General features: G+C 40.8%; 2 protein-coding genes across 2 annotated transcripts; both read right to left on the bottom strand.

Annotated features, from left to right (window-relative positions):
* Positions 1-8266: 8266 nt before the first annotated feature.
* On the bottom strand, positions 8267-11456 carry LOC126385788 (hemagglutinin/amebocyte aggregation factor-like). The gene is made up of 3 exons (XM_050037739.1): positions 11294-11456; positions 10932-11084; positions 8267-9212 (listed from the first exon to the last, which is right to left on the bottom strand). The coding sequence occupies exons 1-3, from the start codon at positions 11332-11334 to the stop codon at positions 9173-9175; spliced, it is 234 nt and encodes a 77-aa protein (XP_049893696.1). The 5' UTR covers positions 11335-11456; the 3' UTR covers positions 8267-9172.
* A 1386-nt stretch (positions 11457-12842) lies between these two features.
* Positions 12843-16513, bottom strand: LOC126385941 (hatching enzyme 1.2-like). Its single transcript, XM_050037986.1, has 7 exons — positions 16475-16513; positions 16278-16368; positions 15952-16137; positions 14726-14878; positions 13863-13906; positions 13057-13731; positions 12843-12943 (listed from the first exon to the last, which is right to left on the bottom strand). Exons 1-7 carry the CDS (start codon positions 16509-16511, stop codon positions 12843-12845), a joined length of 1287 nt encoding a protein of 428 aa, XP_049893943.1. The 5' UTR covers positions 16512-16513.
* Positions 16514-18901: the final 2388 nt, after the last annotated feature.

The following is an 18901-nucleotide window of genomic DNA, read 5'->3' as shown; positions in this document are numbered from 1 at the left end:
TTGTCTTTGGGCTGTGTTTTGATCTCTGACCCAGACCTGCTGAGTTCACAGAGTCCCATGGGATTCAGGAGTATGGCGTCTGACCCTGAAGACAAAGCAGGGGCCGCACATTCCGCAGCCAAGGTCAAGGGAGCAGCGCTATTTGCGTTGAGTTTTATCACTCCGTCTGCTGGCGAGTCTTTAGTCTCATCTCTCTATGAAGTGCAAGCTTTCGACCTAGTGACCCGGGCCCTTTCATTTCAATAGCTGCTCCTCACTATATGAGCATTCATATAACCTGGAACCTTTTATTACTGTAGGCGTTTCCTTTATCACTTTAAATTCTTTGTTTTTCTGTCTGTCTTTCTCCACGGGGACGCAAGTCTTTGACCTAAACCTCCTTATTACCACAGGCACTCTCTCCTCCTCTCCTCTTTCTCAAGCTGTCTTTTCTCCTTTCATCATTTCCAAAGAGAATTCGAACTAATCTCTCTTTCTCTCTTTCCTTTGTGGCATCTAATCAATCAATCCCTCCTCTTCTCTTCTTCTAACCAATCACCTTTTTGTTCCTTTCCCACCATGGATCCCCCTCCCCCCACTGTGGGAGCCAATCATTGTGTTTGGAGGTTTGAGAATGTTTGGGATTCAGGAGCCAGGTCTTCTCAGCAAAACAGGTCAGGTTTGGGTTTCTGCGCTACAGACACAACTACAGACACAGCTGAACACAGGTGCAACATGTCAACACAGGACATGGGGCAAAGTGCTTAAAGAACAATGTGGGAAACAAAGAACTCTTCAGATTACAATGCAACAGAGAGAGAAAGTAAATCTGCTTCCTTTGCTCCAAATTGATTTAATATTCTGTGCGAGCACGAGCTTGTTAGTTTATATAACGAGGGCCGGACTGAACTTGCTATATGTTTACATGCATGTGAGTGCAGGAGGGCAGTTATGCGCCCTTGTGCAGCAACGCGTGTCGCATGGATATCAGCCGACGTGCCGAACAAACACCAAGGCCGTGTCTGAATAAACCCGGTCAGAGGGGCAGTAAATCAGTCATGTGTTTGAGACACGAGACAGCAGGTGTCTCAGACAATCAACTGAGGACAACAGCATGAGACGACCAGGTCAAAGCGCCTCTTAAATGCTTGGAGTGCTCTGAATGAATGACAGCGGAGTGGTGTATTTGTTTAATAGACCATCTGATAGCTGGAAGGATACACGTCCCAAACTGCCGTGCATCCTGTCGAAGGAGCTTCAGTGGCTGATGAATTCAGTGTCACAATAATCATGGACAGAATGTGGGGCCTCTCTCCAACATGTGACGCATCATTTGAAAAGTACGCCATGCTATTATTATACCGTTAGAAAATGACAGATGATAGAAAACACATGAAAACAGGATTTCAGATTTAGAGACTGAAGTCCTGCCTTTCAACTGAAGTTTGAATAAAAGAGCACGAGAAGAAAAACAGAGAAAGATAATTGTAGTTGTTCATATCTAATAACCTCAGAGCTGTACGAAACACTGGAACTGAACCCAGAATCTTTTTTTGAGTCTTGCCTTAAAGTAACTTTCTCTGTTATTAGATCTTTGTTCTACCTTTGACCTCACTATTAAAGCTCAGTGAAGGGTGGCAGACTTGACATTTACTTTGGTTTTCGACCTTCAGTGCAACTCTTACAAATGAAGCCTGAAGCCACGAATCTACTGGGCTTGATAGGGACTTTATTTTTAAAGCTGGGGCTGGCAGAAATCGTGGAAAGGCAGAATTTAACTAGAATCACCACCCTGTGGTTGTATGACTCCGCCCACCAGTCCACCCTGTGGTTGTATGACTCCGCCCACCAGTCCACCCTGTGGTAGTATGACTCCGCCCACCACTCCACCCTGTGGTTGTATGACTCCGCCCACCACTCCATCCTGTGGTTGTATGACTCCACCCACCACTCCACCCTGTGGTTGTATGACTCTGCCCACCAGTCCATCCTGTGGTTGTATGACCTGAGATATGACGTTAAAACATGATGATGTCACAGTCACGCTGACCTTTGACCTTTTGACCTTCATTATTTTATCCTGTTAGACATTTGTGTCAAGTTTGGTCAGAATTAGTGCATGAATTCTTCAGTTATGGCCAACAGCTTCAGAAAATTCATTTACTGTTATGTTAGATTACGTGGAGGGTAATCCACAGAAGACGACTGTAACAATGTCATGACACACAACAAAATTCCATGACAAATTCCAGGTCTGGAAAATGTGATTGTGAATTCTTTTCCAGGTTTTTCATGACCATGGGAAACACTGTTTCGCAACCTGGTCTCACTCTGAAGCCGTCAAAGGCAGGTGCTTAGGCAGTGACTTCTGGCGTCAGACACTGACGAAAAACTGTCCTTTCACGTCGGCATGATACGCAGCCAGCCCGGCGGCATCAGGGGGAAACACAGCAGACAGCAACGCAAGTTACGGTATCAGAAGTCCGAGTAGGGAGGGCAAGAGGGGTGGTGGACGGGTCCAACAACCAGAGTCTCTCACCCAGGAGGTCGGTGCCCAGGAGCCAAACCATTTTTTTTTCCTAAACCCAACCACATGTGTGTTATGTTGAAGGAATAAAACAGAATTGGGGCTGTTGTACCAATGTGCAACACAGTGCTTTTATTTTGAAAGAGACTGTAAGCAAACGGTACATTTCCTGTGAAAACAGAAGTGTATTTTGAAAACAGACAATGCATGTAACAGGCTGAAGTTGACACGGCGTCCCAGAACGTCAACAACCAACACACCCAGGGTACCTTGGACGCCATATGTGGACGTGGAAAGTCCATGACCAAACATCGGTTAGCAGAAGGCTAAACTGTTAGCAACATTTTCTCTCCATCTCTGAAACGCTTCACAGATATTTAAACGTGTTTCATTTAATTTATTATCAGTCTATCTTTTAGACTCACTGTTTGATAAGTCTGTCTTCCTTTTGTGGGTTGCTTTGCAGTGTAGGCAACTGTTGCTAAACCTGGAGTAGCAACTTTCTCTGCAGGTTTCTTTGCATTTGAATCAGACTTTCATCAAAGTTACATGCATGTGCATTTGTAAAACAGCCAATAGGAAATCTCTCTGAAATCACCTTCAAGTCTCCCGTCATGAGCTACATTTTCTACAGCCAAGAGGAGGTGCAGAGTTTTCTCTCACACCATTTCAATAACAATATGCTCAAAGTTTATGATGGGGTTTCTGCCCAGTGACGCCAAAACAAAACTTTGCTTTCAAAGAGTTTCACTGAAAACGTTTCGCAGACAGGTGTGTGGATAGTTGGTAACTGGGACACTGCTTCTGGAAAGAAATGTTTCAGTTCAGATTCCCAGTATTTCTAACGTGGGTGAAGTGAGTTTTGCAGCCGAACAGCCACTGACAGATGAAAAAGAAGAAAAAAAGATCCAGATAAGAGGAGAATAATGAAGACACAGTGAGTGAAGCAGGATCAAACCAATCAGGAAGCTGTAGCAGCACGTTATGACTCACCTGACTGTGTTTCCAGACGAAACGTTGACACTGGCTCATCCTGCAAAACATGAAAAGAACATGAAAAGTCCGATGTGCCACATGCCCACACACCACCTCCATCTCCATCTCCACACCTTCACTGTCAGCATCTCTACATATATCCCCACTGTCCGTTAAAACCCAAACTGTCCCACGTCAGCCTCAGCTGAAGGTCTGAAACTTTAAAGTTGGGAGCAGACAGAAAATGAGCAGCGGGGGAAAATGAGTGAAAGAGTGGAGAAGAAAAGGCAGAGAAAGGAAGCTGTCTTGTGGAGATTAGGGCTTATGTCTAAGGGTAGGTCTGAGTGATGTGAAGTGATTTGGAGAATGTTGCAGCGTGTAAAGCCCTCATCTCCAGGACTTAAATTTATTCTCATCGGGTTCTCCCTCATTGAGCACAGCATTACAGAGGAGTAATCTTCCCTTCTCACTATACCGTCGTCTTGCTTCAGAGCCCGGCCCTCTCATTCCCTCTCCTCTTCCCCACTTTGCCTTTTGCTTCCTCTTTTCTATTTTGCTCTTTTTTTGTTCACTTGTTTTTTTTTTTTCTTTGTTTATTTGATCTTCTTCCTTGTTACATCATTTAGAGCCTCCTGAAGACATCGTCTGAAGCACCTTACTGACATGCTTCTATGTAACAATAACAACACTCAGGATATGATTATTACATGATAAGTATTCCTCTGTACGCAGGCGATGTTGTTTAACTGTCACTGTCTGAAGACAAAATGCAGCAGACGCTCTTCAACATCAGTGAGAGGTGTAATAAATGAATTTTCATCGACTTAAACTATGAAGGATAAAAATGACTAAAACTAATAAGCATTTTCATCTCAAGACTCAGATTAAATCTAAAATATCTGTCAAAATGAACACTGCTTGTAATCAAATGTGGGATGGAACAAGTTATTTGGCATGACACAGAAATAAAAAATAATGAATGAAAGAAATAAAGTGATGTATTGTCATTAATGCAGGGAACTGTAGGTTTATTTTTCCCAGCTTCAAAGCTGTAAAGTTATCTGTTGTACCAACTCCACAGTAGTTCATTTACATTCACATTCATAGAAGAAGCTATTTTGTTCACTGCAGAGGAAGGCCGAACAAACTGCTTTGCATCACAGCTATTAAAAATGCTTCAGTTAATTTGCACTTGTGTTTGTGGTGCGTATCCAAAAGGAGCAGATCAGTGAGTCGAACATTCAGAGGATTTGCTGTAAATAGTGTGAAGGTGTCTTTTTAACATCTGACCGATGGCCTTCAACCTTTAAGGAAAACTTTTTTTCTGTTGACCTGGAATTTCCGACTCTGTTCCCCACAAACGTCAGCACTGTCAAGACAGCTCGCTGTCCTCAGACTTGAACTTTCATCCCCTGTTATTGCTGCTAGTCCTATGGAATTCATTATTTTTGTTGTTTTAGATATAGAAATAGTTTGAAGGTGCACTGTGTAAGATAAGGCAAAATCTTTGTTTTAAACAATTAAAAAAATTAGCTAACATTATCAACAGAATATGAAGAAGTGACAGTTTGACGGTATGTCAAAGACGTCTATATTGTCAGGAAGAATTGAGTCAAAGAAAACTTTATTTCGATTTGCAGTATTGCCTGTGGATATTCTCATTTATCCAGGTCATTGTTATCTCAAGGCAATTGAAACGAATGCAACTGGACTTGGTTTTGTCTTAGAAGACGTTTCAACTAGTCAGACAAGCATGAACTGATGAAGCCTCTTGGATAAGAGGTGAAACGTCTTCTAAGACAAAACTAAGTCCAGTTGCGTTCAATTCAATTGCCTTGAGACTTTTGCAGTATTGTATTTGGCGGTATGGCTTTGTTCTGGGGCCTCTCTGCTTTTCCTTGGGCCTACGCAGAAAGCCTAAGGCGGAGAGAGCACACCAGATGAGATCTAAATCCCTCTAGTGTGTTCTGGGTCTGCCCCGGGGCCTCCTACCAGTGGGACATGTCCGGAAGACCTCTGACAGGAGGCGCCCAGGAGGATCATGATCAGATGCCTGAACCACCTCAACCGACCCTGTTTGCCACAAAGGAGCAGCGGCTCTACTCCGAGACCAGACACCCTACAGAGGAAACTCATTTCAGACGCTTGTATCTGTGATATCATTTTTTCGGTGACTACCCAGAGCTCATGACCATAGGTGAGGGTTGGGACGGAGATGGACCAGGAAATTTAAGGCTTTGCTTTCAGGCTCAGTTCCCTCTTCACCATGACGGTCCGGCGCAGCACCCGCATCACTGCAGACGCCGCAACAAACCGCCGATCCATCTCACGCTCCATTCTACCCTCAAAACAGGGGAATAGGAAATAATGTTGATGTTGAAATATGCAATAAATAAGACATAGAGCAGCAGTGCTAGGTACTAACTGAAACATGCAGGGCAGAAGTAGACAGTACACAGATATAAAAGGTACAGATTCAGTATAAATACATACAAAATACATGAACCGCTCTGGCACAATAAAGGCAAATAAATGACGTGTATGCCAGTATGTAAGGACATTCACTTGTCTCCTACAGAAAATGAACAGGGACAAATTCTCCTCCTGCTTCACTGTGTTCAGTCTTCACTGTGATGCTCTGATTCAGGTGTAAACCTGTCTCTACCTTCAGGTCCTGCTCGGTGCTATTTGAGGCAACAAACATGGACTGTTATGCAAGTTTAAAGGATCAAAATCGGAGGTTTCCGGAGTCCCTACATCGCTCAAACACCAGAGACGTCTTTTACTGAGTGTAATCTCTCTCATCCACTGACTGTTTTTATCTCCGTTTTTTTTCCCAGCTCCCCCCCACCCTGAGAGCCCACTGCATCTCCCCGACTCACCCTCCTCATCCCTCTCTTTCTCTAAATCCCGCTGTATCCCAGGTAGGTAAGTAGAGCTCTGCTGTGGGCTTAATGAGCTGAGGAAGGGGCCCTGCTGGAGAATACCAGCGTGATCACTGCTACCTCTGTTCCCATTTAGGGCCAGGATTCGCTTCACAGGACACAGAGAGACAGAGGGGGGAGGGGAGGGGAGGGGAGGGGAGGGGAGGGGAGGGGAGGGGAGGGGGGAGAGATGGAGATAATAGGGCTGAAGAAAAAGGGAGAGGGAGTGACTTTAACAATGGCAAAGTAATACCATCCACCTGCTGCCGTGCTCATCTGTTCCCCTCTCTTTTTCCTCTGCCTTCATCACCCACAACTTCATCATAATTCATCTCCATCTCTCTCCCAGCACCCTCACCACAATCACTGCATCTCTGTTTTCTTATGTGGCTCTTCAGGATTGGACAAGCTTCATTACCCCCTCTTTGATGTATTTCTTTCTTTTCCCCATTTCTTCCCCGCCCGTCTCCATTTTCTCTGCTAGTTCGGTCTCTCAGGTTCACGACACTAGAAATCCTGTCTCCTCATGAGAGCTGTGTTGTGTTGGTGTTTTTGTTTTATCTCATTTGTTGTAATGTGGCATGCCTTCACTTGCAATATTTCAGATTCATTAACTTGGTCAAGTTCAGTCATACCTTTATGTTATTGTACATTATTCATTCATATGTGGCTGACAGGCTGATGAGACACTGTGTGCATGTCTGTTTGCACCGTTAAAAAACCTGCTGGCAATAAAGTTCAGCGTGGACATTAGCCGTTATCTGAAAAAGACTCATCATCTGTGTTTTACAAAAATGTGAACCTTCTGAGTTAGTTTTATTGTGCTGCATTCAGACGCCTTTCACAAGCAGTTCAACCTTTGAAACCTGAGAAAACTGGTTTGATTTCTCTTGAAAAAGTGCAAAAAAGCCACTTGGCAAGAAAAATAACATGAAAAGAGAGGGAAATTTGTTAGATAATTACCAAGAAACTAAGAAAACAATGCTTCGAAAAATGTATCATCTTACTGTAAAAACTGTGTGTGTGTGTTCCATGTTTTTCTCCTCACTGACTTGGTCAATCCATGTGAAATTTGGCACACATAATCTGAGGGGACCCCTCCATTATTGACCCCATCAAACAAAATGGGGGCGCTAGAGAGTTTATTTTTAATGTGTTTTTGGTATGACTAAGTCATGGTATGGTATGCTGTACATAATCACGGAAACTGTCAGTGTGTCATTCTGTCAGTCAGTCATTCTGTCTGTCCCACGTTTTTCTACTCACTGACGTGGTCAATCTATGTGAAACTGCACATAGGCGTTGAGGATTGGCATAAGTAGAAGGTGACAAAGCTACCAATGGGTATGGACAAGTTATTATTATATTTTAAAAAATTATGTTACAGAAAAAAAAATCTCTCGTTCTCTCCCCCTCTACGTATATTTAGCACTTTTTTTTTTAGGTCATTTCCTTGTTTGTTTGGGGTTTTTTTTAACAATTTTTCAGTTATTTTCCTGCAACTTTTACTAATTCTTGCTAATTTTTCTTGTTACGTTCCTCATTGCCTTTTTCTTGAGTTCTTTAAAGGAATCAGGACAATTTGCTCGGGTTTTAAAGGGTTAATGTGCCCATTTTTACAGCAGCAGGTTGGGAGCCTGTTCCTGCCCTAAACACAGGAGTTCAAGTATCTCAGGGTCTTGTTCAGGAGTGAGGGTAGAATGGAGCGTGAGATGGATCGGTGGTTTGGTGCAACGTCTGCAGTGATACGGGTGCTGTGTACCCGGCTTCGGATAAGCAGTTGAAAATGGTTGGACCTATGGGTTTGAATAAAAGAGCCCGTAAACTCAGATATTATAATTCATGTTGATTTTATTTCCAGTATAATAAAACAGTACAGCCCTTTGTCCATGTCGTAATATCTACGTTTATACATTTCAATACACTAATCAGAATTAAAATCTACAGGGTAATGTTGTACATTTACACATATACACACACATCAAAGTATTCAAGTCATGTTTGGTTCACATTTCATCAGAGAAGCATATTTCACCCGACAGAGAATTACTTCTTGATCTCATCTACATTCATCAAATCCTTCATGTTACAAATCTAATAAAACATCAGGAAAGTGACTTTACAGAAGAAATAAAACACGACACATGTGCCCTGCCAGTTCTGGTCAACACACACACAGCCCCTCCAACATGAGACAGTGTGTGAGAGCGAAGGACATCTCCCAAGAAATCACTGAGCCTTTGCACCAACACAGTGTGAGCACACTGTGGGTTTGTCTTCTTTGACGAGTGCAGCAGGAGTGCAGCTCTGAGACCAGTTTCTGTGTTCAGGTCATTATGAAAGAAGATGGCCGGGGGCACTTTCTTAATGATCTGACATCAGCACTTCTGATCTTTATAAATGCAGGATGGTGTTTCCCCACGAGTGATAGCTGCAAACTTACTGAAATAATAAAGTGCAATGAGTCTCTTAAATCTCAGAGTCAGACCTGCAGGCGGCAGATGGACATCGAAAGCATTCTTTGAGCATTTTTTTCCCCGTATCGTCCAATTAAATCACTATAAACAATATCCCTTGTGCCTCCTATGACATCATACATCTTGTTACACATAACATGCTAAACTGAGATTCTGTCAATGACCTTTGGGGTCATGAGGGATTTCATCAGGGACGCCTTCAGACAGGCAAGATGTGACAGCAATCAGTTTGCTGCGTTATTGTGGCACAGCAAAAAGTCTCGTCAGGCATCTTCTCCTTCATGGTGACTTCACTGCCTGTGGCAGTATGTGAAACTCCAACGACGGTCCCTGTCAACGAGAAACAAAAACATTTTGAAGGAATTTACAAACTGGTAGTTCAAGTTTTATTAAGAATATCTGGTAAAAAGGGTGATGTCCAAAGGCGGATTTCTACAAGGGCGCAGGAAGGTGTGTGCTGTGGGTGCTGCAGCACCCCCTACTGACAAGGGGTGGAACAACCAAGTCTGTATAGCTGGCTATTTTACCATAACTCATGGATTATTACTCTTTATATATTTTATTTTATCTTGTTTTAATATGCCTTCGTTTGCACCAAAGTGGACAGTATCCCAATTTCATTGTGCTGTGGTACACAAGCATGACTGCACAGTGACAATAAATTAAAATAAAATTAAATAAATTTAAGCAAAAATACGATCCGGATTTATGGTTCTACGTAGGCTCTATGCTGCAGCCTACACAAGTGGTCTACGCTACGTCGTGTCTGCATCGCTCTACAATTACACCTCCAGAACCCTTGTTGGCGGTGGCACCTAAAACACACATAACAGATGAGTCACGGTGAATAAGCAGCTCCATTTTGACCCAAAAACCCCCTTTAGCATTGCTAACTACTGTTAGCTCTGTTGGCACTGTTAACAGTGTCAGCACGCCATCAGCCACAAGGACAGCTGTAATCACAGAATAAGCAGCGCCACCAGCTAGCTTCTATCCAGAGTGGCCAAGGCTAACGTTAGCTAACCAGTGGAGACCGGAGGGTGGGCAGTGGGCACCATTAGGGCTGCAACTAACGATTATTTTTATTGTCGACTAATCTGTCGATTATTTTTTCGATTAGTCGACTAATTATTTCATCGAAAAATGTGTTAAAATGTTGAAAATGTTGTCTGTCTCTCCCAAACCCCAAAATGATTACATCTAATGTCTTGTTTCGTACTCACGCCAAAGGCTTTTAGTTCACCGTCATGGGAGAGTGTGTAAAGCTGCCAATATTTGAACGTAAGAAGCTGCAATAAGAGTATTTTGGGTACTTTTATAGTATTTTTCAATGAAAAGTCGACTACTAAAATAGTCACTGATTATTTTAATAGTCGATTAGTCATCGATTAGTCGACTAATCATAGCAGCCCTAGGCACCATGTTCACACATGTTAACGCAGCTGGCTGGTTGTCTGTCAGCAGAGCCAACAGAAAATATAATAAAAGGCAAAACATTTACATCACAAAAAATTTAAATTTCACCACCTCTGAATGGACAGCGGTTTGAAATGAGGCGCTAAAGCTCACTTTGTCACTGGAGCTAAAAGGAGAGGCCTTTTGTACTTCACATCATTTTGCATTTTTTTTCTTTAAAATGAACTAGTTTGTTACTGGTTACTGGGTGTTGGGCTTTGGAGGGTAATATTAACCGAAACTGACATCCCTGGCCAGGATAAATCACACACTATACTAATAATTCTATTTTGTGGAGGCTTTGTTGTCTTCGCAATTTGTTGTTTCTTATCTGTGAAATAAAAGTAAATAAAAGTTTTGTTTCCACTGAGGGAAATGGGTTAAAGTTTTCAAAAACGAACAGGTCTGCGTCGCAGCAACGTGTAGTTACATTTCTTGGGAGGTGCACGTCAAGGCTACAGTGCAGGCTACAGAGTTGGGTACGCGTCTATGCTGAGCTTACGCTGTAGGTATGGTGTTGATTCAACCCAAACGTATAAAACCTGATGTAAGTGGGACGTGTGTCTGCGATTAAGAGTTTAGAAATGAACTTACCGTGATTCAATATTAAAGGAAGCTTTCACTCCTGTTAGGAAGTTGTTGCTGGCGACTGTCCAGGTGAAGGTTTCCCGCCAGTAGTTGACATACGGTGTTGTTTGGCAGTTGGACATGGTGAAACCTGGAACACTGCAGCAGTAAAACTTCCATCTGAAATAGAGGAACAAGGCGTTCATTTACATGAGCTAAAAAACGACAATGTTCATTTGGATTGACTTTCAAATGTGTTAACACAGTAAACAACTGGATTCTTTGACTCAACTTAAACTCAAAGGTTCATTATTTTATATATCATATATTTTTTGTGGTGAAAAGAGTTGGTTTATTTTTAGTAATGAAGGCAAAAACAAGTGACTCACTTCCTGTCTGCCAAGAAGCTCACAGTTGCGAATTCACTCATGGCTCCTGCAATCACTTCATTGTCTCTACATTTGAAGTCGATTCTTTCCCACGGAGCGTTCTGGTAATCTGTCCAGCGGCACGTTTCAGGTTTCTGGAAAGCCTTGCACGAAAACGCCCAGAGTCGATCTTTTTTGTCGTTGTTGAAGACACTATTGTTGAAACAAATCAGCATGTTAGAAAGCTTTATGATGTATAATGAACAAATGAATAAAGATTTAGATTAATGTGTTCATTATATCAATGAAAATATCTACGGGCCTTTGCTTAACAAACTCTAAACTACAGAAAGACGAAGGTTATTAAACAGGTGTACTTTTTAACATGTAGCCCAAATTTTAAGTTTCCAATCTTGAATCTTGCGTTCACATAACATAAATTTAACATTTGCTCCGACACTGATGGAGGTTAATATTCACGTTTGACTTGACCAGTGGTATAAAGTTCGGGAAAAGGTGATCATACTCCACAATATCAAGTCAGTAGCATCTGGCCCTTCCAGCACTGACTACATTTACATGCACATCATATTCAGATTTTTTCCCTTATTCTGAAAAAGACAATATTCCTACATAAAATGAGCATTCCACTAATATTCACGTTCACAAGTGCACACTGATTAACATGCCCTAACATGTCGTTTATCACGTCAAAATACGGAAAAGTGGAACAGGAGAATGGCCGTTGATTGTTCCAGGACCTTTTGGACGGCGTGAACGCAGCCTCCCTCTTTCATTCAGTCGACCATCTTCTGCAGTGGAAACAGGAAACAGATCCGGGGTCTTGGTTCATGTTTTTAGGAGTTACTTTTGGTTCTAAAGGTACTGTACCAAAAGTTTTGGGTGAAAATCAGGTTTTATTCTATCATTATTTTCTAATCTATATTTATGTTTTTAAAGTTTTGCAGCCTTATTATTCTTCCTAATATGTCCACTGTATGTTTTACAGATGCACAAAAACCAAAGCAGATTTATTCTAAGTGAAAACCGACTTAGTAATAAATTTTATTCTGATTCTGATATTTGATGTTCTGATACCTCAGAAGCAGTTAATAACTAAGTCTTTCATAAAGTAGGTGTGTTTCTGTTCTGGCTGCTTTTCTTGTAGGCATGCATCTCGACCACAGCCTTCAAACTATTGGCTGGTTGGTGTGTGTACAACGGATCCATGAAAACACACAGAGCTGACTATAAGAAGCGGTGTGTCGCAATAACCCCTCTGAGACGCAGATTCTGGATGTGTCTATATGTGTCCGAATAATGCTCCTGAAACATGAATAAAATCAGCATATCCCACGACCTAATCGGAAAATGCTACATTCTGAAAACAGCAAACTGGGATATCAAAACTGAAAACGCTGTTTACATGAAATGTAAAAAATTCGAAATATTGTCATATTCGGAATAATGGAGAATTATTTATGTGCATGTAAATGTACCCACTGTTCATGAGGTAAAATATGAAATCATGATTGCTGATTAACAAAAAGATTGAACTTATCTGTACTGCTCACCTTGAGATTTCAGAAACAGCTTGGCCAAAAGGACACTGGCGAGTCATAGTGCCTAGCAACTGATTGTCCCAATCTCCAAATCTATGGAGGTAATTGTCTGTAAGAAAAACGTTTAGTTCACTGGGTGAGTTACAGGCACAGACCAGAGGTGGACTTAGAGACTGGAAAAGTTACATTTAGTCAGAAAGTAAAGTGCATTTGTTCACTTACTGCACTGGTAAAGTTTGTTGATTTTCAGGATGTCACTATCAGACATGCCTATCCTCTGGCCAATTTCCACTGGGGACATGAGGGGAGTGATGGTGTCTTTTCCTTCCTCTGCGAATGCCCTTGGCCCATAATGCACAACAGAGGAGTAGTCATATGGAACATCCAGGTTGTTTGTTTCACGATGGTTGAAGTTGTGGCGATACTTGTCGTCCTTGATGTTTTCAAAGTTGATCCTGACGTAAACGTCCCTGTCACTTCTACTGTGCTCATGCCAGAAGTTGAGCACGTGAATGAGCTCATGCTGAATGACGCCATTATTAATGCATCCTGTACTGAGAGATACTCGTTGAGCCCCAGATGTTCGTCCAACATAGGAGTAACATCCATTGTCTTTCACAATGCTGATGTAGTCGTTTTGGCTGCTAAGAGGAACAAAGCGGACGCAGGTGGCCATGTCAATGCCACTCATAGCATTGGTTATCGTGGTCCTCTCTGAGCTGGTAAAGGCACTATTTATGACATATGGCACTTCAACCACATCACCTGACTTTGGCCATAGGCAGCTACTGCAGATTCTTGCATTCCTTGAGTTTGGGAGGACAACGTCTCCTTCTGTTAAAAGGTCTAACATTTGTTCGTTTGCAGCAAGGATTTGGGAACTGACCAGCGGCATATCTAAAAAGAAATCAAAAATGGTTCAGCTGAATTAAATTTATCTGAAAAAATATGTTAATCTCTCTCTCATATACAGTGTAAATACATATATGTGGAATTCAAAGGCATTCATTTACAATAAAAGTATTTACTTTGTGTTGTTCCTTGGCAGTAATTGAAACTCCAGCGATGATCTCTGTCAATTCAAAAACAATGTAAGATAAGGTAAGCTTTTTTGATCCCCAGCAGGGCAAGTCATCAATGTTACTGTGTGGTAACTATAGCTGAGGACGTATTTATTCATTTGATCAAATCAGCCCAACTCGACTGGCAGCAGTACTGCACAAAATAAATTCATGAAGATCTTTGATTTAAGGGCAGATTGTTTCATTTAAAGTAATACTTCACCAACAAAATGATCATTTCCATATAATTATTCACCGCGTGTCACCTTTTTGCTGATATGCCAATATGCAACAGCTTATTTGTCTGATAAATGATACAGATAAATACTTTTTTCCCAACTAAGTTTAGTGATCATCAAGTCTCTTCTGTAGTGGAATTAACATCATACTATACATGCATAGTCTTATCGTGACGACCCACCAGCAGATGGAGACTTTTCAGTGTATGTAATATTCCTTCATTGTGCATATTAAGAAACAACATGTTGGCTGATGATCTAGATCGTTTTAAAGCCGATACTGGCAGATACCAATGACGTGCAGCAGTATTATCGTGCATCCCTCGTAGATAACTTTAATTTTCTATAACGTCTCCACAGAGAACTGAGAATCCAAGAAAGGCAAACATTCTTAACAGGGACCACATTCAACTACAGCAAAACAGAGGAAAACAACATTTCCTCAGGTATTCACGTTAAGGTGGTAACCGATGTACAAATGGTCATTCTGCAGGTGAAATATTCATTTAATGTATAAAAACTTGGTACATTAATAACTGTTAGAAGTAGAAATATGCACATAGAACCATCTGGTCTCATCAGGATATTTACCCATCCTCATTCCTGTATTGGGTCCTGACACCTGCGACGAAGTGGCCTCCAGGGAGCTGCCAGTCGAAGTCTTCACTCCAGTAATTGACCATTGTGGTTTCCCGGCGATCAAATGTGATCAAGTCTTGAAAAGCGCAGCAGCGGAAACTCCAGCTGAAGCAAGATCAGATGAAACAAAACCATTACATAACGTTAATTTTGCCTTGACGCAGAAACCATTGAGAGTTTAATATTTAAACAAGTAGAGAACAGTGTTAATTTCATCGACAAAAACTATGACAAAACTTTTCATCAACAGCCTTTTTTCCATGACAAAAACGAGACGAGCTAAAAACAGATCTTGATAATAAAAAACTAAGACGACATTTATGTTTCATGTTTCAATGAACCTGGGGACAAATCCTAGTTGGCTCACATTAGTTATTTGTTGAGAGCATAAATAGAGAGATGTTGAGCTTTTCAAATTATGATCAGTAAGTGTGTGCTCGTAAATCAGCTCTTAAACCTGTCACACACTGCTGGAGACATGACACACACATTATTTTATACAACCTGTCACCTTGACTCTCATTTATGATCACTGTATTAGCCTCACTGGATTAGTTTAAAGAGAAAAAAACAGAAAATATAATGACTAAAAGTCGACTAAAATGTTTTGAATTTTCATCGACTACAATATTTTAAATTTTCATAGAATAAAGCTAGACTAAAATTAATGTCAATTAAGGATAATGTGACTAAAATGTGACTAAAATTAATACCCATTTTCATCTCAAGACAAAAGCAACATCTAAAAAATCTGTCAAAATTAACACTGGCAGAGAAACTTGACTATGATGTGACTGTGAAGAGCAGGAACAGCATTTGCATTAATAACTGCATCAGACCGCCTTACAATACTGTCATAAAGGTGGACGCACCTCTCACCTTTACTTAAGTGTGTCATTTTTCAGCCTCAATTTTGTAAGATTACATTTATGCTTCTAAATGTAAAGTTATGGACACATTAATTAGTTTGATATTTACCTGTTAACACCTTTAATTGATTCATTCATTCATTCATTAAAAAGTGGAAAACAAAAACAAGTATGGATATGTAGTTGAAAATAAACCCATCATCTTAGTTGCAATAGAGTATATCTCTGCTTGTATATGAATTAAATTCAAATTAATTAATCATACAGTAGTGTTAACATTTCAATGAATAATTTCAACATGTTACCAACCTTCTGTCTCCGAATACTCTATTGTAAAAGCTGTGCATGCCAGTGAGCACAGAATTGGCTGGGCAATGGAAGCCGAATTCTGCGTCATGTAAGCTGTATAAACTGGACCAGGAGCAGTTTAAGGTCCGTCCGAACTCTATGCTCTCAATCTTCCATTGGCGATCCTTCTCAACGGAACTGTAGAGGCTTTGACATAAATCAAACTGATTTAATGGAAGGATCAGAAGTACCAGTGAAACATACAGTGTTGTAAATAGTTAAACCTGCAGAATGATAATGAATCATACAGAAGCTGTGTAAATGTTTCATCTTCATGTGCAACTTACCTTTTAACTTGAGACACTACGTGTTTATCTGGAGAAACATAATGCAAAACACCTCTCAAAGTGTTCTGATACTCCTCTGCTCTGTGCTCAGCTGCAAACAACACATGGTTACATGGATTAATAATCATCACCATCAACACAACACAGTTAAGATTTTATTTAATGTCAATAACAAATAAGAGGTTTAATGCTCTCACCTGTCAGAAGGACGAAAACCACGATGAAGGTCCACATTGTGCGTGATGTGTCCAACCTGTGAGGAGACTGCCTTCACTGACTGCAGGTGCTGCAATTTATACCTTTGTGACAAGGAAGCACTGACACTGCATCCTCATCCGTGGGCGTGTAGGCACATGTTGGCATGAATACGTGCACTCATACCAGGCTGCAGAGCTATGCATCGTCACTTGTAAACAAAATAAAGAAAAAAATTCCCTCCTCTTTTTCTCCTGCCATAAGTACTTGTTAAGTAATTATATCTATTGACTTAGACAATAATTCCAAAGTGTTTCTAATAGATGTCAGATCATTTACCAGAACTACTGTGTGGTATAATTAAGGTTTAGTCCACATGTGCACAAGTATTTTTGAAAACTTTTTCCTTGTTTTGTTCTAAAAGGAAAAATCTGTACAGGCAGTGTGCAAACTACACCAGAATTTTTGGTGGAACGCCCTTATTCTATTTTATTTTATTTTATTTTATTTTTGTTTGTTTGGGGCTCAAGTATGCTTCAAAGAGTCGACTGACTGTGACTCTTGTTGCAAAGAAACATTCATAGCTGCAAGCATCTCTCTTCTCTTCATTTCTCTCTTCTGAGGAGTTCCCCAGGGGTCTATCCTGGGTCCCCTCCAATTCCCCATATACATGCTACCCCTTGGGCAAATCATGCGTAAATATAATATAGACTCTAACTGCTATGCAGATGATATGCAACTGTATGCCCTTCTTCACTGAAATCAAAAACCTGATGTCCAAATTTTTCTGCAGCTGAATGACTCAAAATCTGAAATAAATATAAACACTCCCTTCAGGTCCAGCACTACTGCCAGTAACAATACCTCTTGTAGTCTGGATGACCTATTTTATAACATCAAAACAGAAGCTCGCAACCTGAATGTCATCTTGATACCCAGGTGAGTAAAGTGGTGCCTTGCCAAACTGAGAAATCTAATGAATGTCAGGTCATTTTTGTCATTTGCACATTTAGAAAAAGAGATCCATGGTTTTCATCTCCATTAGACTAAAGTACTGCACCACATTTTATTCTGGCATCAGCAGGCAAAACACCCAAAGGACTCACACAAAAAGCTGCTTTCAGGCTTTTAACTTGTACCAAGAGAGGCGACCACGTCTCACTCTTTTAAATCCCTTAAGACTCACTTTTACTATTCGTCTTTTTCTGATCTGATGGTTTTTACTGTTATTTCTTTATACTATTCTATCCTGTTTTATATCTTGTATATGTTTTTTTTTTCATTGTAGAACACTTTGTAACTTTGTTATGAAAGGTGCTATACAAATAAAGTTTTTATTTTATGTCAACAGCACACCTACATAGGTGTCAAAACCGAGCATCACAGTACCCTATGATACAATACAGCCAACTAAGAAGTGGGTACTCTTCTGTAGTATATCGGAACGAATTATGGTGCAGCCCATTTACTTCAGATATCAGAGGTTGCAGCTGGGAATGACATTGCCCCCAAGTTGATTCCTCTTCAGTCCAACAAGTCAGAAAACCAAGACGCTGGTAGCACTACCAGTTCAAGCCAGGTTAGTCATTGTTAGCAATACTGGTTGATAACAACGCATTACACTGTATTTTGTGCATACAAACACTGTAGCAACATGTCCACAGATAGAAGCTGGACAAGACTGTGTGTGTGATTGTTTTCGTGAGACACAAGTAAGACAGAAGTGCTGCCAAACAATATATTACTACAGCTTTCACTACTGTTGATGCACAGAGCAGCCATATTGGATTTTGAGGTCAGGGAAGAGAATGTTACTCTGACTTTCCGAGTTGGAAATCTGACTTTAGGGGGTGTTCCACTTAAAATTTTTGAGTGGGAACTTCCCAGCACAAATGGAACACACTATGAGACACAGGTAGGTCAAAAAGTAAAACAGCCCATAAACACACACATGTATGAGCATTAAATCACAAACAGAGCACACCAAGCCACCTACAAGAGATCAGGTCCTTATTAACAATAGTTAGTTACCTTATACAGATGAGCACAATAGTTTCTTGATCATTATCATCACTGACTAATCATACATCAATAATAGCCTAATTCTATGCATGTTCCATGATAATGGAGATGTAAAAGCAATAAACATACTTGGCAAAAATACCATACTGTCAATATTTTTGAGTCCCTCTAAAATTATACAGATCTTGTTTATTGGAGAGCTCATGTCTAATTAAGAGAAGCCAAACTCCCCCTGGCTGTCCTGCAGACTGTCCAAACCCCCACACAAGCATTTCACAGTTGTACGCCTCCGCAAACCAGTCATGTTCCACCACTAGTTTACATCCATGTCTGTGAGAACATGGATGTTGAATAATGGTCAGAAAAGAGTTTTTCTGCAGAACATTATGATGTCACAGTGAAGTTGA

Source organism: Epinephelus moara, chromosome 24, assembly GCF_006386435.1.
Source record: "Epinephelus moara isolate mb chromosome 24, YSFRI_EMoa_1.0, whole genome shotgun sequence".
Classification (NCBI taxonomy): Eukaryota; Metazoa; Chordata; class Actinopteri; order Perciformes; family Serranidae; genus Epinephelus; species Epinephelus moara.
This window is presented reverse-complemented; position numbering and strand designations above follow the sequence as displayed.